Raw genomic sequence first — 23,173 nt, forward strand, 5'->3', positions numbered from 1 at the left:
TAAACAATCTGTCTGATTCCCGTTGCTCAGAATCTCTGACTGCTCCCCGTCGCTCAGGATCTCTGACTGCTCCCCGTCGCTCAGGATCTCTGACTGCTCCCCGTCGCTCAGGATCTCTGAAGGTTTTCTCCTCCCTCAGAATCTCCAACTCCATCCCCGTCTCTGATGGTTAACCCTTTGTTTAGAATGAATGACTGAAGCTTTATCCACACTTACAAAGGGGGAATGGGGAGGGAGTCAGAGATCCAGAGCGACGGGGAGGGAGTCAGACATCCAGAGCGACGGGGAATATTTAGGCAATATTTAGGTGACAAATAAACACCAATCTTGCCAAGATCTGGGTTCTGGATAATGTAGAGAAGACTTTGTTTTGGGAAGAGATGTGGTCCCAGCTGCCATAACATTATGGACAGTCCCCACATCTCCCTGTATAACAAACTACACCTTATTCCAGTACATGGACCTTTCTGGATCCTCTCGGTACACTCTCCGACCATCGTACCTGCACCACAAGTTCAAGCACTTTTAATCATTTCACGAGATGAGAAACAGAAGCCGTATAATTAAATGAGCAAAGGATACAATTATGTGAGCAGGAAACAAATCCCTCCAATGTAATAAGGAACTAATGGGCCCCCGGGAACGCCAGGCCTGGATGCTATTACATAGGAGCAGGCCGGGCGGGTGAGGGCACAAGTTCACCACAAGACCCGATCAGCAAGACATTCATCATTCCCTAATGATTTGTCGTACATGGTTGAGAATTATGACAACACAATTAGAATTCTATCTGTAGCGGGGGCCTATAATTATGGGGGAAAGACGTCACCCAGCCTGCCGCCCTCTAACATTCACCGTGGACCTGTCACCTATGATCGGCCATGGGGAGTACACCGGTTAATGTCCTGCAGGAAGTGGTGTATTCTCTCCAGTCTTCCATTACTTATCAGCTGCTGTATGTCCAGCAGGAAGTGGTGTATTCTCTCCAGTCAGACACAGGGCTCTCTGCTGCCACCTCTGTCCATGTCAGGAACTGTCCAGAGCAGCAGCAAATCCCCATAGAAAACCTCTCCCTCACAGTTCCTGACATGAACAGAGGTGGCAGCAGAGAGCACTGTGTCACATTGGAGAGAATACACCACTTTCTGCAGGACATACAGCACATGATAAGTACTGTAAGACTTGAGATTTTTTTTTTTTTTTTTAATAGAAGTAAATTACAAATCTCTGGCACTAGTTGATTTAATTATTATTTATTTGTTGCTGAACTGCCCCTTTAGGTCAATACACTGGATAATGATGCACTTCCTGTTTAAAGGGGTATTCCTATCTTCTAAAAAGATTATCTAATTGCCAGGATATAATCTATATACCACTTAGTACCTCTCTATTACAGTCTCACTATTGATTACAATAAATACGGCGTTAATTTATCAGTCTTAAAGCCCCAGTGATGAAACCTGCCCATGTGAAGGAATACATTATGATTACAGCTCTGAAGCACACTGTTCTTAGAGGGCCTATTTAAAGGGGAATTCAACCATACAGAAAAAGGCCACTAAAAGCATCACCACATACCTGACTGGGCTCATCTACACATCCCCATTATGTTTATTACACTTATAAATGCACGGAATATACAGGTTATAAATCAGTCTGGAAGGTTCCATGACATCAGACGCTATAAACAGGCACTTTTCTTCCCCTCATTACACTTTATAGCAGCCCATTATATATCCAGACTTGCATGTGTACTACTATAACATATTCACTGACTCCTGACAGGAGGTATTGGAGATTAGATTAAAGCGAGTGAGTTGGGAGAACTACAAATCCCATCATGCCTGAACAGTCTTTAGCTACAGATGAGTCGGATAAGAGGTGTCTAAAGGGCAAAAATATAAGTTCCCTAAATGTAAGTTTCTGACAGGTGTCCCCATCCAGCGCCCACATATCATCACACCGGCACCCCCTCTCTGCATGGACAGCCTCACAGCCAGCAGATGGGGAGTAGGTGGCGGCGGCCCCGGGTATCAGACCTGCTCCTTATGCTGCCGAATCATAAGCGGCGCACAACATTTTTTCTGTCTTTTTTTTGTCAATCGGCAACAGATATAAAAAGACTGTGCTCCATTTATAGAGATTTGGCCATCAAGAGTGTGAGTGTATGTGTGTGTGTGTATATATATATATATATATATATATATATATATATATATATATATATATATATACATACATATACACACACACACACATTGGTGCCTTGGATTAGGAGCATAATCCGTTCCGGGACGGCGCTTGTAATCCAAATCCACTCTTAAACCAAAGCAAATTTTCCCATAAGAAATCATAGAAATGCAGACAATTGGTTCCACACCCCAAATATAATGATTTATTATTCTGAATAACATGTGGAACAGATGAAACAATGAGAAGCAGCAGAATCTGTGATATTATAAGTTATTGTACAGTAATGGAGAGGATGGGAAACACAAGGGCGGACAGAGACTGCAGGGAGCAGGAAGGAATGAGCAGGGCAGATGTGGGCACATACATGCAGCACTCTCTGTCCGGGGAGAGAGGGGTTACAGCTATGGGGAGATTACCTCCACAGTCCTGTCTCCTGATGTAAGCCCCAGCCTGAAGTGATCTGCTATGATTTGGAAGGTGAGGGAGACTTCCTGGGTCAGAGTACAGTGCTGTAGACCCCGCTATGCAGACCATGCCCCTCCCCCCCTCCCCCTCCCACCCAGTACAGGGAGCTCTTACACCAAAGCAATGCTCTTACACCAAGTCACAATTTAGAAAAACTGTGAGTTTTTAGACCAAAACGCTCTTAAGCCAAGTTACTCTTAAACCAAGGTACCACTGTGTATATATATATATATATATATATATATATATATATATATATATATATATATATATATATATATATATTAGATAGAGAGACACACACAGAGACAGAGAGAATTAATATAGAAGATGGTGACGGAATCACAGACAGATCTTTACATAGTGTCTCCATCTGTACGTCAGGATATGGGCTGGGGGGGGGCAACGTATATAGGCTGAGAGAGAGAGAGAGAGGGAGGGAGACAGGTAGACAACCAGCCAGAACAAGAGAGCCATTCAGCCACCCAGGAAGAAAGCCAGACAGCTTCCAGTGAGAGCCAGGCAGCCAGCAAGCAAGAAAGCGAGCCAGGCAGGCAGCCAGCAAGCAAGCAAGCAAGCAAGCGAGGCAGGCAGCCAGCAAGCAAGCAAGCGAGCCAGGCAGCCAGCAAGCAAGCAAGCGAGCCAGGCAGCCAGGCAGCCAGCAAGCAAGCAAGCGAGCCAGGCAGCCAGCCAGCAAGCAAGCAAGCGAGCCAGGCAGCCAGCCAGCAAGCAAGCAAGCGAGCCAGCCAGCAAGCAAGCGAGCCAGCCAGCCAGCAAGCAAGCAAGCGAGCCAGGCAGCCAGCCAGCAAGCGAGCCAGCCAGCCAGCAAGCGAGCCAGGCAGCCAGCCAGCAAGCAAGCAAGCGAGCCAGGCAGCCAGACAGGCAGCCAGCCAGCCAGCAAGCAAGCGAGCCAGGCAGCCAGCAAGCAAGCCAGGCAGCCAGCAAGCAAGCAAGCGAGCCAGGCAGCCAGCAAGCAAGCAAGCAAGCAAGCGAGCCAGGCAGCCAGCCAGCAAGCAAGCAAGCGAGCCAGGCAGCCAGCCAGCAAGCGAGCCAGCCAGCAAGCAAGCGAGCCAGCCAGCCAGCCAGCAAGCGAGCCAGGCAGCCAGCCAGCAAGCGAGCCAGCCAGCCAGCCAGCAAGCAAGCGAGCCAGGCAGCCAGCCAGCAAGCAAGCAAGCGAGCCAGGCAGCCAGCCAGGCAGCCAGCCAGCCAGCAAGCAAGCGAGCCAGGCAGCCAGCAAGCAAGCCAGGCAGCCAGCAAGCAAGCAAGCAAGCAAGCAAGCGAGCCAGGCAGCCAGCAAGCAAGCAAGCGAGCCAGGCAGCCAGCAAGCAAGCAAGCGAGCCAGGCAGCCAGCAAGCAAGCAAGCGAGCCAGGCAGCCAGCAAGCAAGCAAGCAAGCGAGCCAGGCAGCCAGCAAGCAAGCAAGCGAGCCAGGCAGCCAGCAAGCAAGCGAGCGAGCCAGGCAGCCAGCAAGCAAGCAAGGCAGCCAGCAAGCAAGGCAGCCAGCCAGCAAGAGAACCAGGCAGCCAGCAAGCAAGCAAGAAAGCCAGGCAGGCAGCCAGCAAGCAAGCAAGCGAGCCAGGCAGCTAACCAGCGAGAGTCACACAGAAAAGAAGAGAACCAGACAGAACAGACAGACAGCAAAAGAGACAGCCAGCAAGAGAGAGAAAAGGAGAAAATTAAGATACAGAAAGAGAGACACACAAATAGACAGAGAACACCAGACGGAGGTAGAGACCAGCAGATATGGAGACAGCTATGAGACGCCTCACACCGCACAATGATTGATGATTATTTCCGGTCTCTATATTACGCCGCCACAGTCTCCTCACGTTCGCAGTTTGCGCCGCGTCTCTGTCTGGCACGTGTTTCTCGCTCGGCACGTCCACTACACGAGTCACTTAGATACAACATCCAGTGTAATGGGATCATTCATCAAAACTAGCACAGGCCGGGTCCTGTTGCCCTTGGCAACCAATTACACACAAAAGTGAAAGCTGAGCTGTGATTGGTTGCGGAGGGCAATATGGACAATTTATTGTCAGGTTTGTTAATATTGATTAATCTCCACCATGTCATCCAAGCGTAACTGTTTCACCATCATCCTCCTCATTTCTCTTCCGGCTGCCTTAGGGTACGTTCACACTGAGCTAAACAGGTGGAGATTCCGAACATAACCACGGCCGCAGACTCTGCTCGGAATCCTACCTCACTGTCTCCATGTAATGTGTTGGGCACCTCCACTCTCTGCTTAAAGAATTGACACGTCAATTCTTCAAGCGGAGATCGGAGGCGCACAGCATTGAGACAGTAAGCCAGACGGGATTCTGAGCGGAGTCCGCGGCTGGGGTTCCTCTCGGAATTTCCACCTGTTTAGCTCAATGTGAATGGGCCCTTAATCTGCACCAACATCAAAGCATACCCACCATCTTTTCATTAGCCCAGACAGCAGTATCACGGAGTTGGCCCTGAGGGAACTACAAGGTCCATCCCACCCGCCATCATGAAGATCAGGTGCAATTCAGCTTCTCCCTAAAACATCTACAGCGAACCACCATGAGAGTTTAAAGGGGGGAGAAAGAGAGAAAAAGAAAGAAAGAACGAACGAAAGAAAGAGAGAGAAAAAGGAGAGAGAAAAAGAGAGAAAAAAAAAAGAGAGAAAAAAAAGAGAGAAAAAAAAAGAGAGAAAAAAAAGAGAGAAAAAAAAAGAGAGAGAAAAAGAGAGAGAGAAAGAGAGAAAGAAGAGAGACAGATCCGGCCCACTGCAAGGGACTAAAATATCAGGAAGTCACAATTTGCACTAATTCCACCTTTCAGCCTCGGGTGCTCTGACCTTAAACATACATAAACCTTCAGATTTTGGCATGTGGTGCTTATGGTGCGTTCCGACCCTTTAGATCCAACAACAAATGGCTTACAAAGGAGTTGGCCACTAACCTCATGAGACGAGCCATCCCATAGCGTGCGGCATAATGCAGCGGTGTATTATGCTGGTAGGGTTCCCCATAAGAAGTATTTGGGTCCAGGGACTCTTTCAGCTGCGGGTTGCTCTCGTAGATCTGATAGGCCAAGTTCTCGTCGCCGTTGATCAACGCTTTGCGGAACTTGGTAGTGGCGTTTCCCATTGTGGGCTGGAGACTGGCGCTTCTCTACCCTACGTTCAGCCTCGTGCCTGGTCGATCCAATGCATAGCGCCCGATCTGGGGAGGGAAAAAAAAAATAAAAAATTACTAAAAAACACCATCAATAGGACTGAATATGAGCTGCGACACTGGAGTTCATGTAAAACTTTTGGATGAAAGGTTAACCAGCTTCTCATGTGTAAAATCTCTGCCGTGCCCAATGGTATTTCGTCAAACGGTAATTGGGCCGCGAAGTTCATGGAGGACGGATCAAAGCTTTAACGATATCGCCGGCTTTTACAGATTCTTAGAAACTCTATAAAGAAGGGAATTTTTGTGAAATATTGTCTGATTCCCATGCGAGCCGTCCCCGTGATGTAAAGGTCACGGCTGCAGACAGAACAGGTCATCGGCTTCCACCACTGTCTGAGAGGAATTTTTTTTCCCCTCCACGTCTGGAAATCTTTATTTTTATCAATTCCCACGTACTCGGCTCTTCCTTGTGTTGTGGGCGGCAAGCGCCAAGGTCCGGCTACCTTCACTCTGCCCGTGTCAGGTGCCTCGGCTCGTGGATGGATGATTTACGATGGTTAATGGGCCGAGAGATCGCAGGGAACTCGTAAGAACAACAAGAACAGCGGGGAGGCAGGCAGAAAATGCTAAATGGTCATAGAAATGGAAACCGACAGGGTTATCGGGCGGATTTACACAGAATTAAACGCAAATTGTAGACTACGTGGGCCCTGAAATAGCGCTCGCATTTCCTGGGGAGGGGGCAATTACTTTTTGTTACTTTTCAAGCAAGTAGAGGAATGGTTGAATTATTACGTCCGCTAGAGTGTGAGCAACGACCATTGTTCTGACGGCCGTACATTGCATGGAATTTTACAGTGATTTGGATTGCAGGCGTACAATCCAAATAGAAATAAAACGATGGTCCTGCGGCTGATATGGCAGTATCGCCTCAAACAGTGGCCGTTGTTTTTGCTAACTGTGAACATAGCCTTAGGGCCCTATATCCACCAGACGATTATCGTTCAGATTATTGTTAAATCGTTCGAATCTAAACGATAATCGTTCAGTTGTAATGCAGTTAACAATTAACGACCGAACGAGAAATCGTTGATCGCTTTATAAGACCTGGACCTATTTTTATCGTTGCTCGTTTGCAAAACGTTCGCATTGAATAAGACATCGTTCAGTCGTTCGTAGTAGATACGAACGCAATAGCGAAGAAAAAACGATTGCAAATACGATAATAAGTAACGATTATCGTTCCATGGAAATGAATGAACGTTTTAAGGTCTTTCGCAATAGCGGTCGTCTGAGATTGTTAATCGTTAAGGATTATGCGAACGATAATCGGACGGTGGAATAGGGCCCTTATAGTAGTTGGATCTCCCCATTTCTCAGCTATAAAGTTTTGCTGCTTTCAGCCACAGCTAGGGGGAGCTGTTGAGCTTAATATATACTATTGTATTCTTGTTACTGATGAACACTAGGCAGTAGACTTCCCCCGACCACCACCTATCCACAGAATAAGTGATCAATGTACAACTGTTGGAGGTCTGACCGACTAGACCCCCCGTTCAAGAGAAGAGCACTCGCTTGACCCCGTTTGGTGCATTATCAGCATGCCTCCGCTTACTGCTATGGGATGGAAGGAGATGTCGATTACAGCGCCAAAGTGAACATTCGGCCCCCAGGATGCGGTTTCTCCTCGGATATACTTCATTCTAACAGGACCTGAGAAGTGAGTCAGTGCTGCGACGGAATAAGCCGCATCCACCGTCTCCCCTTCCTGTGCCTATAAATTACACGTAATGATGGCGGTAACCCAGGCAGCTTAATGGAGGGGATAGCGACGTGACAGGCCGCTGTCACCCGCGCATCGCCTCGTCCCAGATCAATAACGCATTAAGCTGAACGGATCACAAATGTCTTGTCGCCCACGACAACCTGGAATAGTCCTCACTTTATATTCCAAAATAAAAAAAATAGCGACTACCTGCCAGGCCCCTCCGTCAATGATCAGCTGTACGGAAAACCAGGCGGTAAGTGTTTAGTTTCCCTGCAGCGCCACCACATGGGAAAGGATGCATTACAGTGTCCATTCACATCAATGGGTTGTTTGTGTAATGTAGGTCTGGACAAGAACTGGAGATTTTTAAAGGAGTTATCCAGTGCTACAAAAACATGGCCACTTTTCCCCCTACTGTTGTCTCCAGTTCAGGTGTGGTTTACAATTAAGCTCCATTTACTTCAATGGAACTAAGTTTCAAAACTCCACCCAAACTGGAGACAAGAGAGGGGGGAAAAGTGGCCATGTTTTTGTAGCGCTGGATAACCCCTTTAAATAGAAGTAAATGACAAATCTATATAATACGCCAGGGATAAACATATCTATCGTAAGATAATTATAATAGAAATACTAAAAGGGCCGACTAGATGGACCCAGTGGTCTTTTTCTGCAAACAACCTTCTATGTTTCTAACTTTCTGAAACCAGTTGATTTGAAAGAAAAAGATTTTTGCCGGAGTACCCCTTTAAGGGTGAATTCACACGTACAGGATCTGCAGCAGATTTGATGGCGCAGATTTGAAGTTGCAGATTCAATGCAAAGTAGGGGTCCTGTTCCACGGGCCAATGGGGGCCCTATCAACGATGTAAACGAGCGCCAATCTAGCACGGCCCGATAATCGTTAAGAGAGGGCTGCAGGGACATAGTTACCGATGCCCTTTCAGCCCTTGAACCATACATTACCTGTCCAGGCTGCAGGTCTTCTCCTTCTCCCGGGGTCCCGCGCGCAGCAGCTTCGGAGCGGGGCTGTCTGAACAGACAGACCGCTTAGCCAATCACTGGCTGGGACTGCCGCGGCCAGTGATTGGCTGAGCAGTCTGTCAGTTCAGACAGCCCTGCTCCGAAGCTGCTGCGCGCGGGACCCCAGGAGAAGGAGACCTGCAGCCTGGACAGGTAATGTATGATGCTGCTGAAATCGTCGGTCGCTGCCACGCACCGCTATTCTACTGTAGCGATGTGCTGGTGGCGAACGATGATTTTAGGTCTGAACCTAAATGACACGATCATCGGCTGATTGTTCTCTCTATTCCACTGAGCGATAATCGGCCGAATTGGGCCAATTATCGCTCCGTGGAATAGGCCCCTAACTCTGGGCCATCAAATCTGCTGCAGATTCAAATCTGCGCCATCAAATCTGCTGCAGATCTTGTACATGAGCACACCCTAATTGGTCAAAATTTAAAGGTGAGCGGATGAGCCAGTGGCTGGAGAAGTTGGATGCCCCCCTAGGGAGTCCTGAAAAACATGGATACGGCCATAGGCTATATCAATGTTTATCAGGCAGCCTGAACGTGCTCGAGGTTTGCTCGCCTAGTCGAGATCTGAATTTTTTTTATTATTGCCCATTGCAGCAGCTTTTGTGCCCCCCTATACATGTACGTCACAGGATACTAAGGGGTTAATGTGTAAGAAGGGAGGCGCTCCCCATCCTTATTTTCCTAGAGTTTTTAGTAACAGTAATGTCGTCAGGGACCGGGGTAGAAGGGGTAATGTCGGCCGGGACCGAGGGAAGGGGTAATGTCGTCAGGGACCGGGGTAGAAGGGGTAATGTCGGCCGGGACCGAGGGAAGGGGTAATGTCGTCAGGGATCGGGGTAGAAGGGGTAATGTCGGCCGGGACCGAGGGCAGGAAGGGTAATGTCGTCAGGGATCGGGGTAGAAGGGGTAATGTCGGCCGGGACCGAGGGCAGGAGGGGTAATGTCGTCAGGGACGGAGCTGATCTCCATTCCCAGGGTGAGGAGATAACTGGGACAATATCTCCTATAGCGTTATACGAAGCCTCTGCTATATCCCTGTCCCATCACAGAGGAGCCCAGTCAGTCACCACATGAACCACGTTCACTCACCAAGAAACTTCCAGACACTAAGCAGCGACCCCGTCTTCTCCATCTCCATCCGCCCCACGCAGGTGACGTCCACCATACACACAGAATGAGAATTATAGATGAGCCGCTTCCTCCGACACAAAGGTGGCGCTCTGCCAATATTAGTTTAAAAAAAAAAAAAACCTATATAAAATACTAAATGTAAAAAACAAGATAAAATCTTTAGAGAACTATAGTGACTGTTCCTGTGCCCCCTCTGTGAGGCCTCTGTGTATACTGACACACCGCACGCCGCCTCTGCAGGACGCTGGCACCCTTCCTTCATTAGGCGCACAGCATGGCACGGCTTCCATTTTTTTTTTAATTGGCGAGTTTCTCACCCTGAGAGTGGCGGGGTTGGCACAATGTGCCATGTGCAAGCAATATGGAGAGCGAAAGCTACAAGAGGAGACTGAGAGGAGAAGCTGGGCCCTGTATGGTGTGCCAGCTGATCGCAGCGTCGCCCGGGCGACAGAGCGGGCAGATGTGCCCCCTAAAACAGTATACACCACCTGATGGTGACAAGGTTATACAAACGCTCAGATTTTATAACAAAGTAACAGAAAACCTCTCCTGCTCTGGACAGTTCCTGACATGGACAGAGGTGGCAGCAGAGACCACTGTGTCAGACTGGAAAGAATACACCACTTCCTGCAGGATATACAGCAGCTGATAAGTACTGGAAAACTGGAGATTTTTAAATAGAAATAATTAACAAATCTATATAACTTTCTGACATCAGGTGACTTATGTTATTTCTCCATTTTTTTTCCCTGCGGAGTACCCCTTTAATTCAGTATTCACCCAAGCTGTGACCCTCCAGCTGTAGCAAAACTACAACTGAAGACTGTCAGGGCATGCTGGGAGTTGTGGTTCTGCTATATTTGGAGGGCACTGACTTTAGCATACCCACTTGGGCACATTACCCATTGTCTGCCCCCTCCTTCCCCTTGTACAAGTGCGGCAGCTGGTATAGAAGCAGCGGCGTCCTCTTACGTCTTATCCTATAAATGGCGCAGTTTTCACCAGTGTAATGTACATACACATAGCTATATCCATGGCAACCATTTTAAAGGGGCTTCATTATCTGTGCCCCCCAGTCTCTTCCCATCGCTGACTGATGATCTCATATTAGGAGACACAACTATCAAGTCAGTGAAGTATTACGCTGCAGCCAAGTGTTGTCAGGAGCACAAGGTTTCCGCGCATCGCCTCCACACAGGCAGATTGCTGAGCGTTTCATTTGTCGCCATAATTTACAGGTTCTGGGAAGCGTGCCCTCATACACGGCCGTCCTATAAAAATGGCTGGAGTCCTTGACAGGACGCTTTTAATCTGACTAAATGTTAACCCCCTGAGTGCGGGATATATGGCTCCCTGTACGGGCTCCGTCCTCGCTATTAAAGGTGCAGGACCCACATCCCTATCACTTCATAGGAGCTTCACCACACACGGATGTATGAATTCACAGGCCCAAAGCCTGAGGCTGCACTACTGAGAGAGTCCGATGACATCACGTCCCTACATCCGCAGCCACTTCTCCCCAAGGCCTCGCTATACTAGGAACAGTCTGGGCCTTAGAAGTTGAATCCCCCAACAGTTTTGGCCGACTTTGTTCTTCAGCCTTAAAGAGGCACTGTTGTGGGAAAAAACAAATCAGGGGTCGTGATGCGAAACAATTTTTCAATATACTTGTTTTTTTTTTTTTATGTTTATATTATTGTTAGACATGTGGCCACTAGTGTGACAGGAGAGCTGACTATACAATGCGAGCATCCCCAGGATTCTCTGCTACTCCATGTGGAAGCACAGCAGCTGTACACATGCGCAGTCCTGCTACGTGCTTGCTCAGAAATGGCTGTCAATCAATACTAAGGCCTGCCTGTGAGCACAAAGGACGGGGATGTCCTGTCTTTGGTCTCTATGTCAGAACACAGAAAAGACCAATGACAATGGAGCGACGTCCCACAATCTGGTCAGGAGAGTCGATCCAACCCCTAAACAATGTACATATACACTCTATAAATATTGGTGCCACAATGGGAAATTCCATCATTGGGTCAGTTAATAGTTAAAGGGATTCTGTTAGCTGCAATTCACATTTCAAAGCGCAGACACTGTTAGGGCAAGGAGACACATGGTACCATTCATATATCTGCCTACATATTTAACATAGAAAAAAGCTGTTTTATTGGTGTCCCAAATCCCCTGAAGCGCTGAGGGTTGTAATGCCTCCTCGCTCCCCCTACCATCACTACTTGACTGACAGCAGGAAGCCGAGACGTTTCTAAATCAGATTCAAGCATTGTGGAAACAAATTTGAAAGCAGGAATATGACTGTCAATCAAGCTGGGATAAGGATAGGAGGGGGAGCAAGGAGGCGTTAGAGCCCTCGGCGCTTCTGGAAGCTTGGGAACACCTCATTGACGCTGTCTGTTTTCCGCATTATGGAAGCACTGGCAGATATAAGGAAAGTGCCTGCAGCGTTCCTTCAGGACCTTGTGAGCATCACATGACCCCTGACTACCCATCTCTGCAGCCACGCCTCCCTGACCTTTTTATTACTCCTCCATTTTGCTTAGCGCTAATATTCAGTCTGGCTTCAGCAAAGATCCAATTGAGGTAATAAGGACGGGGAGCGGTCTGTTTCATCCAGTCGGGCTGAGCCTGGCCCTCCGCCATGCTGCCATGTACAATATCTGCCAATGATAGAGGAGCCCTTAAAGGGCAAATTCACCCAAATGTCTGTTTCTTCCAAATACACTGGTGCCAGACATTTTATAGAGATTTGTAATTTACTTCTATTTAAAAATATCCAGTCTTCCAGTACTTATCAGCTGCTGTATGTCCTACAGGAAGTGGTGTATTCTCTCCAGTCTGACACAGTGCTCTCTGCTGCCACCTCTGTCCATGTCAGGAACTGTTCAGAGCAGCAGCAAATCCCAATAGAAAGCCTCTCCTGCTCTGGACAGTTCCTGACATGGACAGAGGTGGCACCAGAGAGAATACACCACTTCCTGCAGGACATACAGCAGCTGATAAGTACTGGAAGACTGGACATTTTTAAATAGAAGTAAATTACAAATCTGTATAACTTTCTGACACCAGCTGATTTGAAAAAAATTAATTCTACGGAGTAGCCCTTTAACCCACTAATAATTACACAGATCTGATTGATGGCATCTGTAACGGTGGCCATACTGGTAGTCACCCAGCTTTCCCAGAAGCAGACAGAGCTCACAATTGACTCACTCTGCGTCCGTTCACATCTTCCTTTCGCCCGCTCTGCAGATCCTGATCCATCACTGTAACTTGTTCTTAGGGTTAAAAATACGGCATGGTTTCCTGGCTGTGGAGCTGTGAAGGAGCCAGACAGAAGGGAAGCGGAGGAATGCAGAGCAGGAGACAGAGCTGTGTACACAAAACGGAGCCCAACCTTATACAGGCCGGGCCTGGGAATCTAAGTGATGGCACGTCCTGTTCACCTCCACAGGCTCCGTCATCATAAGTGTGACCAATATTACCACCTGTACCCTGTCAGCGTATATCACTGCCAAATAGTTCTATGTTCTCCTGATACATCATAGACATACATATGACATCATCCCACTGGCGTACACTGACTATTGCCCCTGCAATGACAGATTAAACAACTCTGCCAATTGTCTTTATTAAAAAAAAAAAAAAAAAAAATCCTCCCATTTTGGGTCTACAGCTCCCCAAGAAGACCTACATGTCTCCATGGTAACAGACTACAAACAATCCCTGTGTAGTCTGATGCTATTTTCCCCCATGTCTCCCTTATAATGTGTGGGGATTACAATTCAGCTTCATTCACTGCAATAACGCACCAAACCTGCAGACAGAGGTGGCTCTGTTCTTGGATGAGAGCAGCCATGTTTTTTCTAAGCCTGGAAAACCCCTTTAATATCGAGGGTGGGCCACCTGAGAACCTAAAAGATGCCCCAATATCTGATCCACGGCCTGGCAACACATAGAGAAAGGATGGCTTCCAGTCATGTGGAAGAAGACATTAGATTCTCCCTTTCTTACAGACAGGACAGTGACCTCGCTTAGGCCGGACTGCTGAGCGATGACTAGAGAAGACTCCCAGGAACAAAGCGGCCATTAATAATGCAGGTATAATACCAGGTCACCTTACTTTGTCTCGGTTATGGCAGAACGAGCTGTGACCAAGGCCGAGCGCACCGGAAGACCGTCCATCACCAACGGAGAGATGTGACAGGATGAGGCACCTGCAGCCTCCGCACCGGGCCGCTACCTCCGCACAGCACCGGGCACACAGCCGGCCGCTACCTCCGCACAGCATCGGGCACACAGCCGGCAGCTACCTCCGCACAGCACCGGGCACACAGATGGCCGCTACCTCCGCACAGCACCGGGCACACAGCCGGCCGCTACCTCCGCACAGCATCGGTTCTACCTTTAACCCTTCCTGTGCTAGTTGCACCCACATAACCCAACCGAGAGCGAGAGAGAGCGAGACAAAGAATAATTATAAACAGAGAGACAGACACGCCGAGACCGCCAGATAACAAGTTTCTCAGTGACAGTCACAGTAGACAGCTCCACTAGGCCGCAGCCTGCGCTCACCATGTCTCATCTTCTCCAGTCAGAGAAAGCAACATGGCCGCTGCCCGGAGCAGCAGTAGTATACAGTATATACACTATGGGAGAGATTTATCAAACTGGTGTAAAGTGAAACTGGCTCAGTCACCCCCGGCAACCAATCAGAATCCCCCTTTCATTCCTCACAGACTCTTTGGAAAATGAAAGGTGGAATCTGATTGGTTGCCGGGGGCGACTGAGCCAGTTTCACTTTATACCATGTTTGATAGATCTCCTCCTATATCTCCCTAAGTGACTGGAGACTGCTATAACTATGGCGTACGCCGCCCCAGAACAGGATACACAGCAGGGTTTGTTTGTAGTCTGTTACCATGGAGTGGTACCTTAGTTTAAGAGTAACTTGGATTGAGAGCGCTTTGGTTTAAGAGCTCACAGTTTTTCAAAATTGTGACTTGGTGTAAGAGCCTTGCTTTGGTGTAAGAGCTCCCTGTACTGGGTGGGAGGGGGAGTGGGGGAGGGGCATGGTCTGCATAGCGGGGTCTACAGCCCTGTACTCTGACCCAGGAAGTCTCCCTCATCTTCCAAATCATAGCAGATCCACTTCAGGCTGGGGCTTACATCAGGGGACAGGACTGTGGGGGGTAATCTCTCCATAGCTGTAAACCCTCTCTCCCCGGACAGAGTGCTGCTATACTGTGCCCACATCTGCCCTGCTTATTCCTTCATGCTCCCTGCAGTCTGTCAGCCCTTGTGTTTCCCATCCTCTCCATTCCTGCTATTATGTGTCTGCACTTACACTCAGCTATACACACTGCTGCTATAATGTGCCTGCACTTACATTCAGCTACACACACTGCTGCTATAATGTGCCTGCACTTACATTCAGCTATACACACTGCTGCTATAATGTGCCTGTACTTACATTCAGCTATACACACTGCTGCTATAATGTGCCTGCACTTACATTCAGCTATACACACTGCTGCTATAATGGGCCTGCACTTACATTCAGCTATACACACTGCTGCTATAATGGGCCTGCACTTACACTCAGCCAGTCACACTGCTGTATAGAGAGGTTTCTCTCACTGTCCTCCTGCACAGCTCTGTGATTCTCACTTGCTGATTGGTCCATGCAGAACACACCCCCTTTCCCATTGCTGTCATGTGACCACACAGACCCCTGACAGCAGCCCTGCTTCTCTATTCTAGCCTTTGTACTACGCTACTGCATTGTGGGGATCTGCAGCTCCATCCTGTATGTACAAGCTGCTGTGTTATCAGGGTTATACAGTTACTATACATTATACACCACATGCTGATTACTATACTGTACAGTAACTTATATATCACATATCCAGCTGCAGTGTTATCAGGGTTATACAGTTACTATACATTATACACCACATGCTGATTGCTATACTGTACAGTAACTTATATATCACATATCCAGCTGCTGTGTTATCAGAGTTATACAGTTACTATACATTATACACCACATGCGGCTATACTGTACAGTAACATATATCACATATCCAGCTGCTGCAGTGTTATCAGGGTTATATAGTTACTATACATTATATACCACATGCTGCTATACTGTACAGTAACTTATATATCACATATCCAGCTGCTGCTGTGTTATCAGGGTTATACAGTTACTATACATTATATACCACATGCTGCTATACTGTACAGTAACTTATATATCACATATCCAGCTGCTGTGTTATCAGGGTTATACAGTTACTATATATTATACACCACATGCTGCTATACTGTACAGTAACTTATATATCACATATCCAGCTGCTGTGTTATCAGGGTTATACAGTTACTATACATTATATACCACATGCTGCTATACTGTACAGTAACTTATATATCACATATCCAGCTGCTGTGTTATCAGGGTTATACAGTTACTATACATTATATACCACATGCTGTTATACTGTACAGTAACTTATATATCACATATCCAGCTGCTGTGTTATCAGGGTTATACAGTTACTATACATTATACACCACATGCTGCTATACTGTACAGTAACTTATATATCACATATCCAGCTACTGTGTTATCAGGGTTATACAGTTATTATACATTATACACCACATGCTGCTATACTGTACAGTAACTTATATATCACATATCCAGCTGCAGTGTTATCAGGGTTATACAGTTATTATACATTATACACCACATGCTGCTATACTGTACAGTAACTTATATATCACATATCTTAATGTTTGTTTCATCTGTTCTACAGGTTATTCAGAATTTTAAAAAATCATTATATTTGGGGTGTGGAACCAATTGTTTGCAGATCAATGATTCCTTATTTGCTTTGGTTTAAGTGTAATTTGGATTACAAGCGCGGCCGCGGATCGGATTATGCTCCTAATCCAAGGCACCACTGTGTTATTTGTAAACTGGAGCAGTACAATCTGGTGCAATGTAGGACTGTAATACAAGTTATAATATCAGGGCACTTCCACACTAAGACCACTGCTTGCTGACACTGACTAGCCACCCTGCCATACACTAACCCAGGGATAGGGAACCTTGGCCCTTCAGCTAAAGCTCTGGCTGTCCAGCCATGATGGGAGTTGTAGTTCTGCTGAGGTTCCCCATCCCTGCACACTGAGCCTTTCTTTTTATTTTGCAATTGAAGTCACAGCCAATGACTCCTCTAAAAGGGGCCGTCCACTCCGGCCATCACTATCCAGCGGAGTGTGACAACCCCAACCAGGAAACAGTGGCAGCAGGTAAACATGTTTTCTGTATGAGCGTCCGATAAGACAACATGAGAAGCATCTGGTTCCTGTAACGAGCCCATCCACGTGCTCCGCCAGCTGGCAGCACCAGCGGCATCCGGGTCACCTGCCCAGCACTGGCCCATGACAAAGCCCTGCCCTCTGTATACACTAATCCTGCACACAATAGTGAGCAGCGACTAATGCAAACATTGTCAGAACAATAGAGGGGGGGGGGAGCGTGCACCAGCTGACCTATTACTGCAGGAGTGTATGGACGCTCCCCGTATATGAGCAAGAAGAGAGCACTGATCTGTCCGACAGCCTCGTGTAATACCGCATCCCTCCTGTAGTGGCCGCTGCAGAGACACCATAGCCCCCCCTCAGCAGTCACAGCAGAGCCAGCTTCCATACTTTAAGTGACTGTCCCACCAGGCCCAGGCTGAAGCACTGGAGGCGGCCGACCCACCCTTAGTGGGAAGAAACTCCAGCCCCTCCATGACATGACTCCATTAGAATCAATGGAACCCTATCATAGAGGGGCGGGGGTTTCCTCCCACTAGGGGTGGGTCGGTGGCCTCCAGTCACTTTAAAGGGGCTGTCCACATAAGACCGATCCTGTTGTCGCTTCCCCTCCATGATGTATTATGCAGAGTCGGGATCGGAGGATGTTACAGTATAAAAAGTTGACTTCTACTGCTTTATAAGGAGAAATGTAAGCGTCTACCATAAGATAGATTACAGAAAAGACGGGGTTAATGTGAGCAGTGAATGGAAATGCCCTTTAAACATCCCCTGCACAGGCAGCACGTAGTCTGAGAACAATGGCGGGGAAACTGCTGGGAAAGCACAGAAGAGTCAGCGGGCCGAGAGGTGAGGGAAGGAGACGGGGAGTGGGGGGGGGGGGGGGGGAGATTCCCATATACAGCAGTAGATGGGCATCAGAGTCATATACACAGGGCAGTAGATGGGCATCAGGCTGGTACATAGAGTAGTAGATGGGCATAAGACTGGACTGGTATACACAGCAGTAGATGGGCATCAGACTGGTAAATACCACAGTAGCTGTGCATCAGAGTGGTATATACAGAGCAGCAGACAGGCATCAGACTGGTATATACAGAGCAGTAGTTGGGCATCAGACTGGTATATACAGAGCAGCAGACAGGCATCAGACTGGTATATACAGAGCAGTAGACAGGCATCAGACTGGTATATACAGAGCAGTAGACGGGCATCAGACTGGTATATACAGAGCAGTAGCTGTGCATCAGAGTGGTATATACAGAGCAGTAGATGGGCATCAGACTGGTATATATAGAGAGCAGCAGACGGGCATCAGACTGGTATATATAGAGAGCAGCAGACGGGCATCAGACTGGTATATACAGAGCAGTAGATGGGCATCAGACTGGTATATATAGAGAGCATCAGACAGGCATCAGACTGGTATATATAGAGAGCATCAGACAGGCATCAGACTGGTATATACAGAGCAGTAGATGGGCATCAGACTGGTATATACAGAGCAGTAGACGGGCATCAGACTGGTATATATAGAGAGCAGCAGACAGGCATCAGACTGGTATATATAGAGAGCAGCAGACAGGCATCAGACTGGTATATATAGAGAGCAGCAGACAGGCATCAGACTGGTATATATAGAGAGCAGCAGACAGGCATCAGACTGGTATATATAGAGAGCAGCAGACAGGCATCAGACTGGTATATATAGAGAGCAGCAGACAGGCATCAGACTGGTATATGCAGAGCAGTAGATGGGCATCAGACTGGTATATACAGAGCAGTAAATGGGCATCAGACTGGTATATACAGAGCAGTAAATGGGCATCAGACTGGTATATACAGAGCAGTAAATGGGCATCAGACTGGTATATACAGAGCAGTAGATGGGCATCAGACTGGTATATACAGAGCATTAGATGGGCATCAGACTGGTATATACAGAGCAGTAGATGGGCATCAGACTGGTATATACAGAGCATTAGATGGGCATCAGACTGGTATATACAGAGCAGTAGATGGGCATCAGACTGGTATATACAGAGCAGTAGATGGGCATCAGACTGATATATAGAGAGCAGCAGACAGGCATCAGACTGGTATATACAGACCAGTAGATGGGCATCAGACTGGTATATACAGAGCAGTAGATGGGCAAACTGGTATATACAGAGCAGTAGTTGGGCATCAAGACTGGTATATACAGAGCAGTAGTTTGGCATCAGACTGGTATATACAGAGCAGTAGTTGGGCATCAGACTGGTATATACAGAGCAGTAAATGGGCATCAGACTGGTATATATAGAGCAGTAGTTGGGCATCAGACTGGTATATACAGAGCAGTAGTTGGGCATCAGACTGGTATATACAAATCTGTAGACTGGCATCAGCCTGGTATATACAGAGCAGTAGACGGCCATCAGGCTGGTATATACAGAGCAATAGTTGGGCATCAGACTGGTATATACAGATCTGTAAAAGAGCATCAGACTGGTATATACAGCAGTAGATGGGTATCAGCCTGGTTTACATAGCAGTAGACGGGCATCAGACTGGTATATACAGCAGTAGATGGGTATCAGCCTGGTTTACATAGCAGTAGACGGGCATCAGTAGACAATTATCAGTAGTTGGCATGTCAGTGCCAGGAGACACAATCCCGTGCGGTGCTGAATCACCCGCTGCAGATCCACCCAACAACAAATTGATATACGAGACTGATATAGCCGCTGGCATAAAACTCCCTCCTGAGGAGAAGCTGGCATAACCCTCTGCACTGACTGACTGGCATGGTACAAAGGACCCTCCTCCTGCACTTCTCTGTCTAGACCCTTCCTCAATAAGGCTGGCACAGTATATAGATCCTTCCCTGACTATGAGGCTGGTACAATGTGGGCACAAGCTGGTAACTAATGGAGAGCTCTCCTCTAATAAGTATAGTGTGCCAACCCTGGCACAGCATAATGACCCTTCATATGGCACACTGGCACAGGATTAGGACCCTATGGTAGGTTGGGACAGAGCATGGACCCTTCCTATGATACACTGGCACAAGGAGGGGACCCCACAGCAGGTTGGCACAGAGCACTAGCCCTTCCTATGGTACACAGCATGCCCTCCCCCATGGTACACTGTCATAGTGTATACACCCTATAGAAGGTTGGCACACAGCATGCCCCCACCCCCATGGTACACTGGAACACAGCATGCCCCCACCCCCATGGTACACTGGCACACAGCATGCCCCCCCCCCCCCCATGGTACACTGGCACACAGCATGCCCCCCCATGGTACACTGGCACACAGCATGCCCCCCCCCATGGTACACTGGCACACAGCATGCCCCCCCATGGTACACAGCATGCCCCCCATGGTACACTGGCACACAGCATGCCCCCCCCATGGTACACTGGCACACAGCATGCCCCCCCATGGTACACTGGCACACAGCATGCCCCCCCATGGTACACTGGCACACAGCATGCCCCCCCCCATGGTACACTGGCACACAGCATGCCCCCCCCCATGGTACACTGGCACACAGCATGCCCCCCCATGGTACACTGGCACACAGCATGCCCCCCCATGGTACACTGGCACACAGCATGCCCCCCCCCATGGTACACAGCATGCCCCCCATGGTACACTGGCACACAGCATGCCCCCCCCATGGTACACTGGCACACAGCATGCCCCCCCATGGTACACTGGCACACAGCATGCCCCCCCATGGTACACAGCATGCCCCCCCCCATGGTACACTGGCACACAGCATGCCTCCCCCCCATGGTACACAGCATGCCCCCCCCCCCATGGTACACTGGCACAGGGTGTAGACCCTATAGCAGGCTGGCACAGCTCCTTGCCATCTCTCCCCTGCACACAGCGGCCCGGTCGGTACAGTTACAGCGCCCCCTTCAGCCCCCTCCAGTGTTGCAGTATTACACATAGTTACATGATAACTTGTGGCTTGTGTCCAGCATGAGCAACACGATCCGGGACACAGAGGAGGGATGGGAGCCCAATAACAGCCCGAGCACCGACCCCGTGACCAGGACCCCCAGCAGCCCGGCACCGGAGCCCCCGTGACCCCCAGCAGCCCCGCACCGGAGCCCCCGTGACCCCCAGCAGCCCGGCACCGTAGCCCCCGTGACCCCCAGCAGCCCGGCACCGGAGCCCCCGTGACCCCCAGCAGCCCGGCACCGGAGCCCCCGTGACCCCCAGCAGCCCGGCACCGGAGCCCCCGTGACCCCCAGCAGCCCGGCACCGGAGCCCCCGTGACCCCCAGCAGCCCGGCACCGGAGCCCCCGTGACCCCCAGCAGCCCGGCACCGGAGCCCCCGTGACCCCCAGCAGCCCGGTACCGAGCAGAGGCCGGAGCACTCACTATGATCGCAGTCCATGCAGGAGGTCGGGGCCCCCGGGCAGCATCCTCCGTGTCACCGCAGTCCGGCTCTCATGCCTCCGCCAATCACCTCCTCCGGGGAGCGCAGCCCGGTACTCACAGGCCCCCGACACCCGGAACAACTACAGCGACCCGGAAACCTGCCCAGCGCCCTCCTCCTCCCGCCCAATCACACACAACACGGGGCGCACCACTCCGACACCGCCCCGACCGTGCCTGACACCGACCCCCACCCTCACTGACCGAGCGCCAGCCCCGGTATACCGACAGCCACCGAAACTCGCCCCGCCTACACCTCTAAACCCCGCCCACAGCCATAATAACAACTCCGAGACGTGCACCGCCCACTGGCTTCAAAACCCCGCCCACCTCACTGACTGGCCGGACGTAAACAGAGCTTGATCCCGCCCCCAGACAGTAATGGACACGCCTATCGGAACTGACTTGTTAGAGAAAAACCACGCCTTTTAAGTATAAGCCACGCCTCTTCCCAGTCCATGATCTACAGACGTGACCACGCCTCCGTTGTGGAATTCGCGGTTCTTATTGGCTTTCTACTAATCCCGCCCAAGGCACAGATCCAGAGGGTGTTGGGTAGAAACGCCCCTAACTTATCTCCACGCCCACTTTGGTGGCTCAGACCACGCCCCAGGAAGACATGCTGGCGAGTCTGGGAGAGGCTGGCGCAGGGTAACTTCTATTGGGGGATCGGAGGAGCAGGTGAGTGATGTGGGGCCCCTCAGCCGCCATGGGGCCCCCGCATAGTGTATATACACCGCTATAAGGGCGGGGATAGTACTTGGGGGAGACAGCAGCGGACACTTCCTTCTTATACTCTATGGGCCGAGGCATCTAATTCATCCATAGCTGCCGCAGAACTACAACTCCCAGCATGCCAGGGCGGACAGAGTTTGAGCCACTGGTTGTAGACCAGAGGGGTATAGACATACATATATTGCATTGCATGCTGGGAGTTGTAGTTTTACAATAACTGGAGAGCCACAGGTTGTAGACCACATACATATAGTGTATTGCATGCTGGGAGTTGTAGTTCTAGCCTCCGGTTGAGAGTTACTCATGTGAACTACCCAGAGCTGCATTCACAATTCTGCAATGAGTTTGGTGATTTGCATTGTGGGAGATGTTCTATCCACAGATCCAGTGATCAGCGTTGGTCTGACTGCTCAGAAGTAACATGTTACCGGTCAGCACCAAAGCTCCCATTGAAGTCAATAGTGAAAACTGGGAATAAATAACCCAAGTGCAGAGACCATGGCACCCTGAGAGCGGGCATGTCAACTGTTACCGATGGGACCAGAAGGATTGTAAATGACCCCCCAACTATAATACTCTACTTAAAGGGAAAAAAAACGGATCAAAAAGTTATATAGATTTGTAATTTACTTCTATATTAAAATTTCCATTCTTCCAGTACTTATCAGCTGCTGTATGTCCTGCAGGAAGTGGTTTATTCTCTCCAGTCTGACACCGTGCTCTCTGCTGCCACCTCTGTCCATGTCAGGAACTGTCCAGAGCAGCAGCAAATCCCCATAGAAAACCTCTGCTGCTCTGGACAGAGGTGGCAGCAGAGAGCGCTGTGTCAGACTGGAGAGAATACACCACTTCCTGCAGGACATACAGCAGCTAATAAGTACTGGAAGACTGGAGATTTTT

At 49.1% G+C, this 23,173-nt stretch overlaps 2 protein-coding genes across 4 annotated transcripts in view; one reads left to right on the forward strand and one right to left on the reverse strand.

Annotated features, from left to right (window-relative positions):
* ANKIB1 (ankyrin repeat and IBR domain containing 1) overlaps positions 1–21,753 on the reverse strand; it is a 64,236-nt gene extending 42,483 nt beyond the window's left edge. Inside the window, exons 1-2 of one of the 2 annotated variants that reach the window (XM_069959442.1) lie at positions 21,482–21,753; positions 5,592–5,854 (exon numbers count right to left, since the gene is read on the reverse strand). In XM_069959442.1, coding sequence (XP_069815543.1) covers positions 5,592–5,779 — 188 coding nt within the window. In that variant the 5' untranslated portion in view covers positions 5,780–5,854; positions 21,482–21,753. Of the gene's footprint in view, positions 1–5,591; positions 5,855–14,335; positions 14,422–21,481 lie in introns of those variants that run through there. The other variant, XM_069959443.1, reaches the window with a different exon arrangement.
* Positions 14,600–23,173, forward strand: part of KRIT1 (KRIT1 ankyrin repeat containing) — a 34,768-nt gene continuing 26,194 nt past the window's right edge. The window contains exon 1 of one of the 2 annotated variants that reach the window (XM_069959445.1): positions 14,600–14,661. The gene's annotated coding sequence lies outside the window, so the exon portion shown is untranslated. Of the gene's footprint in view, positions 14,662–22,114; positions 22,220–23,173 lie in introns of those variants that run through there. The other variant, XM_069959444.1, reaches the window with a different exon arrangement.

This window comes from Dendropsophus ebraccatus, chromosome 2, assembly GCF_027789765.1.
Source record: "Dendropsophus ebraccatus isolate aDenEbr1 chromosome 2, aDenEbr1.pat, whole genome shotgun sequence".
Lineage (NCBI taxonomy): Eukaryota > Metazoa > Chordata > Amphibia > Anura > Hylidae > Dendropsophus > Dendropsophus ebraccatus.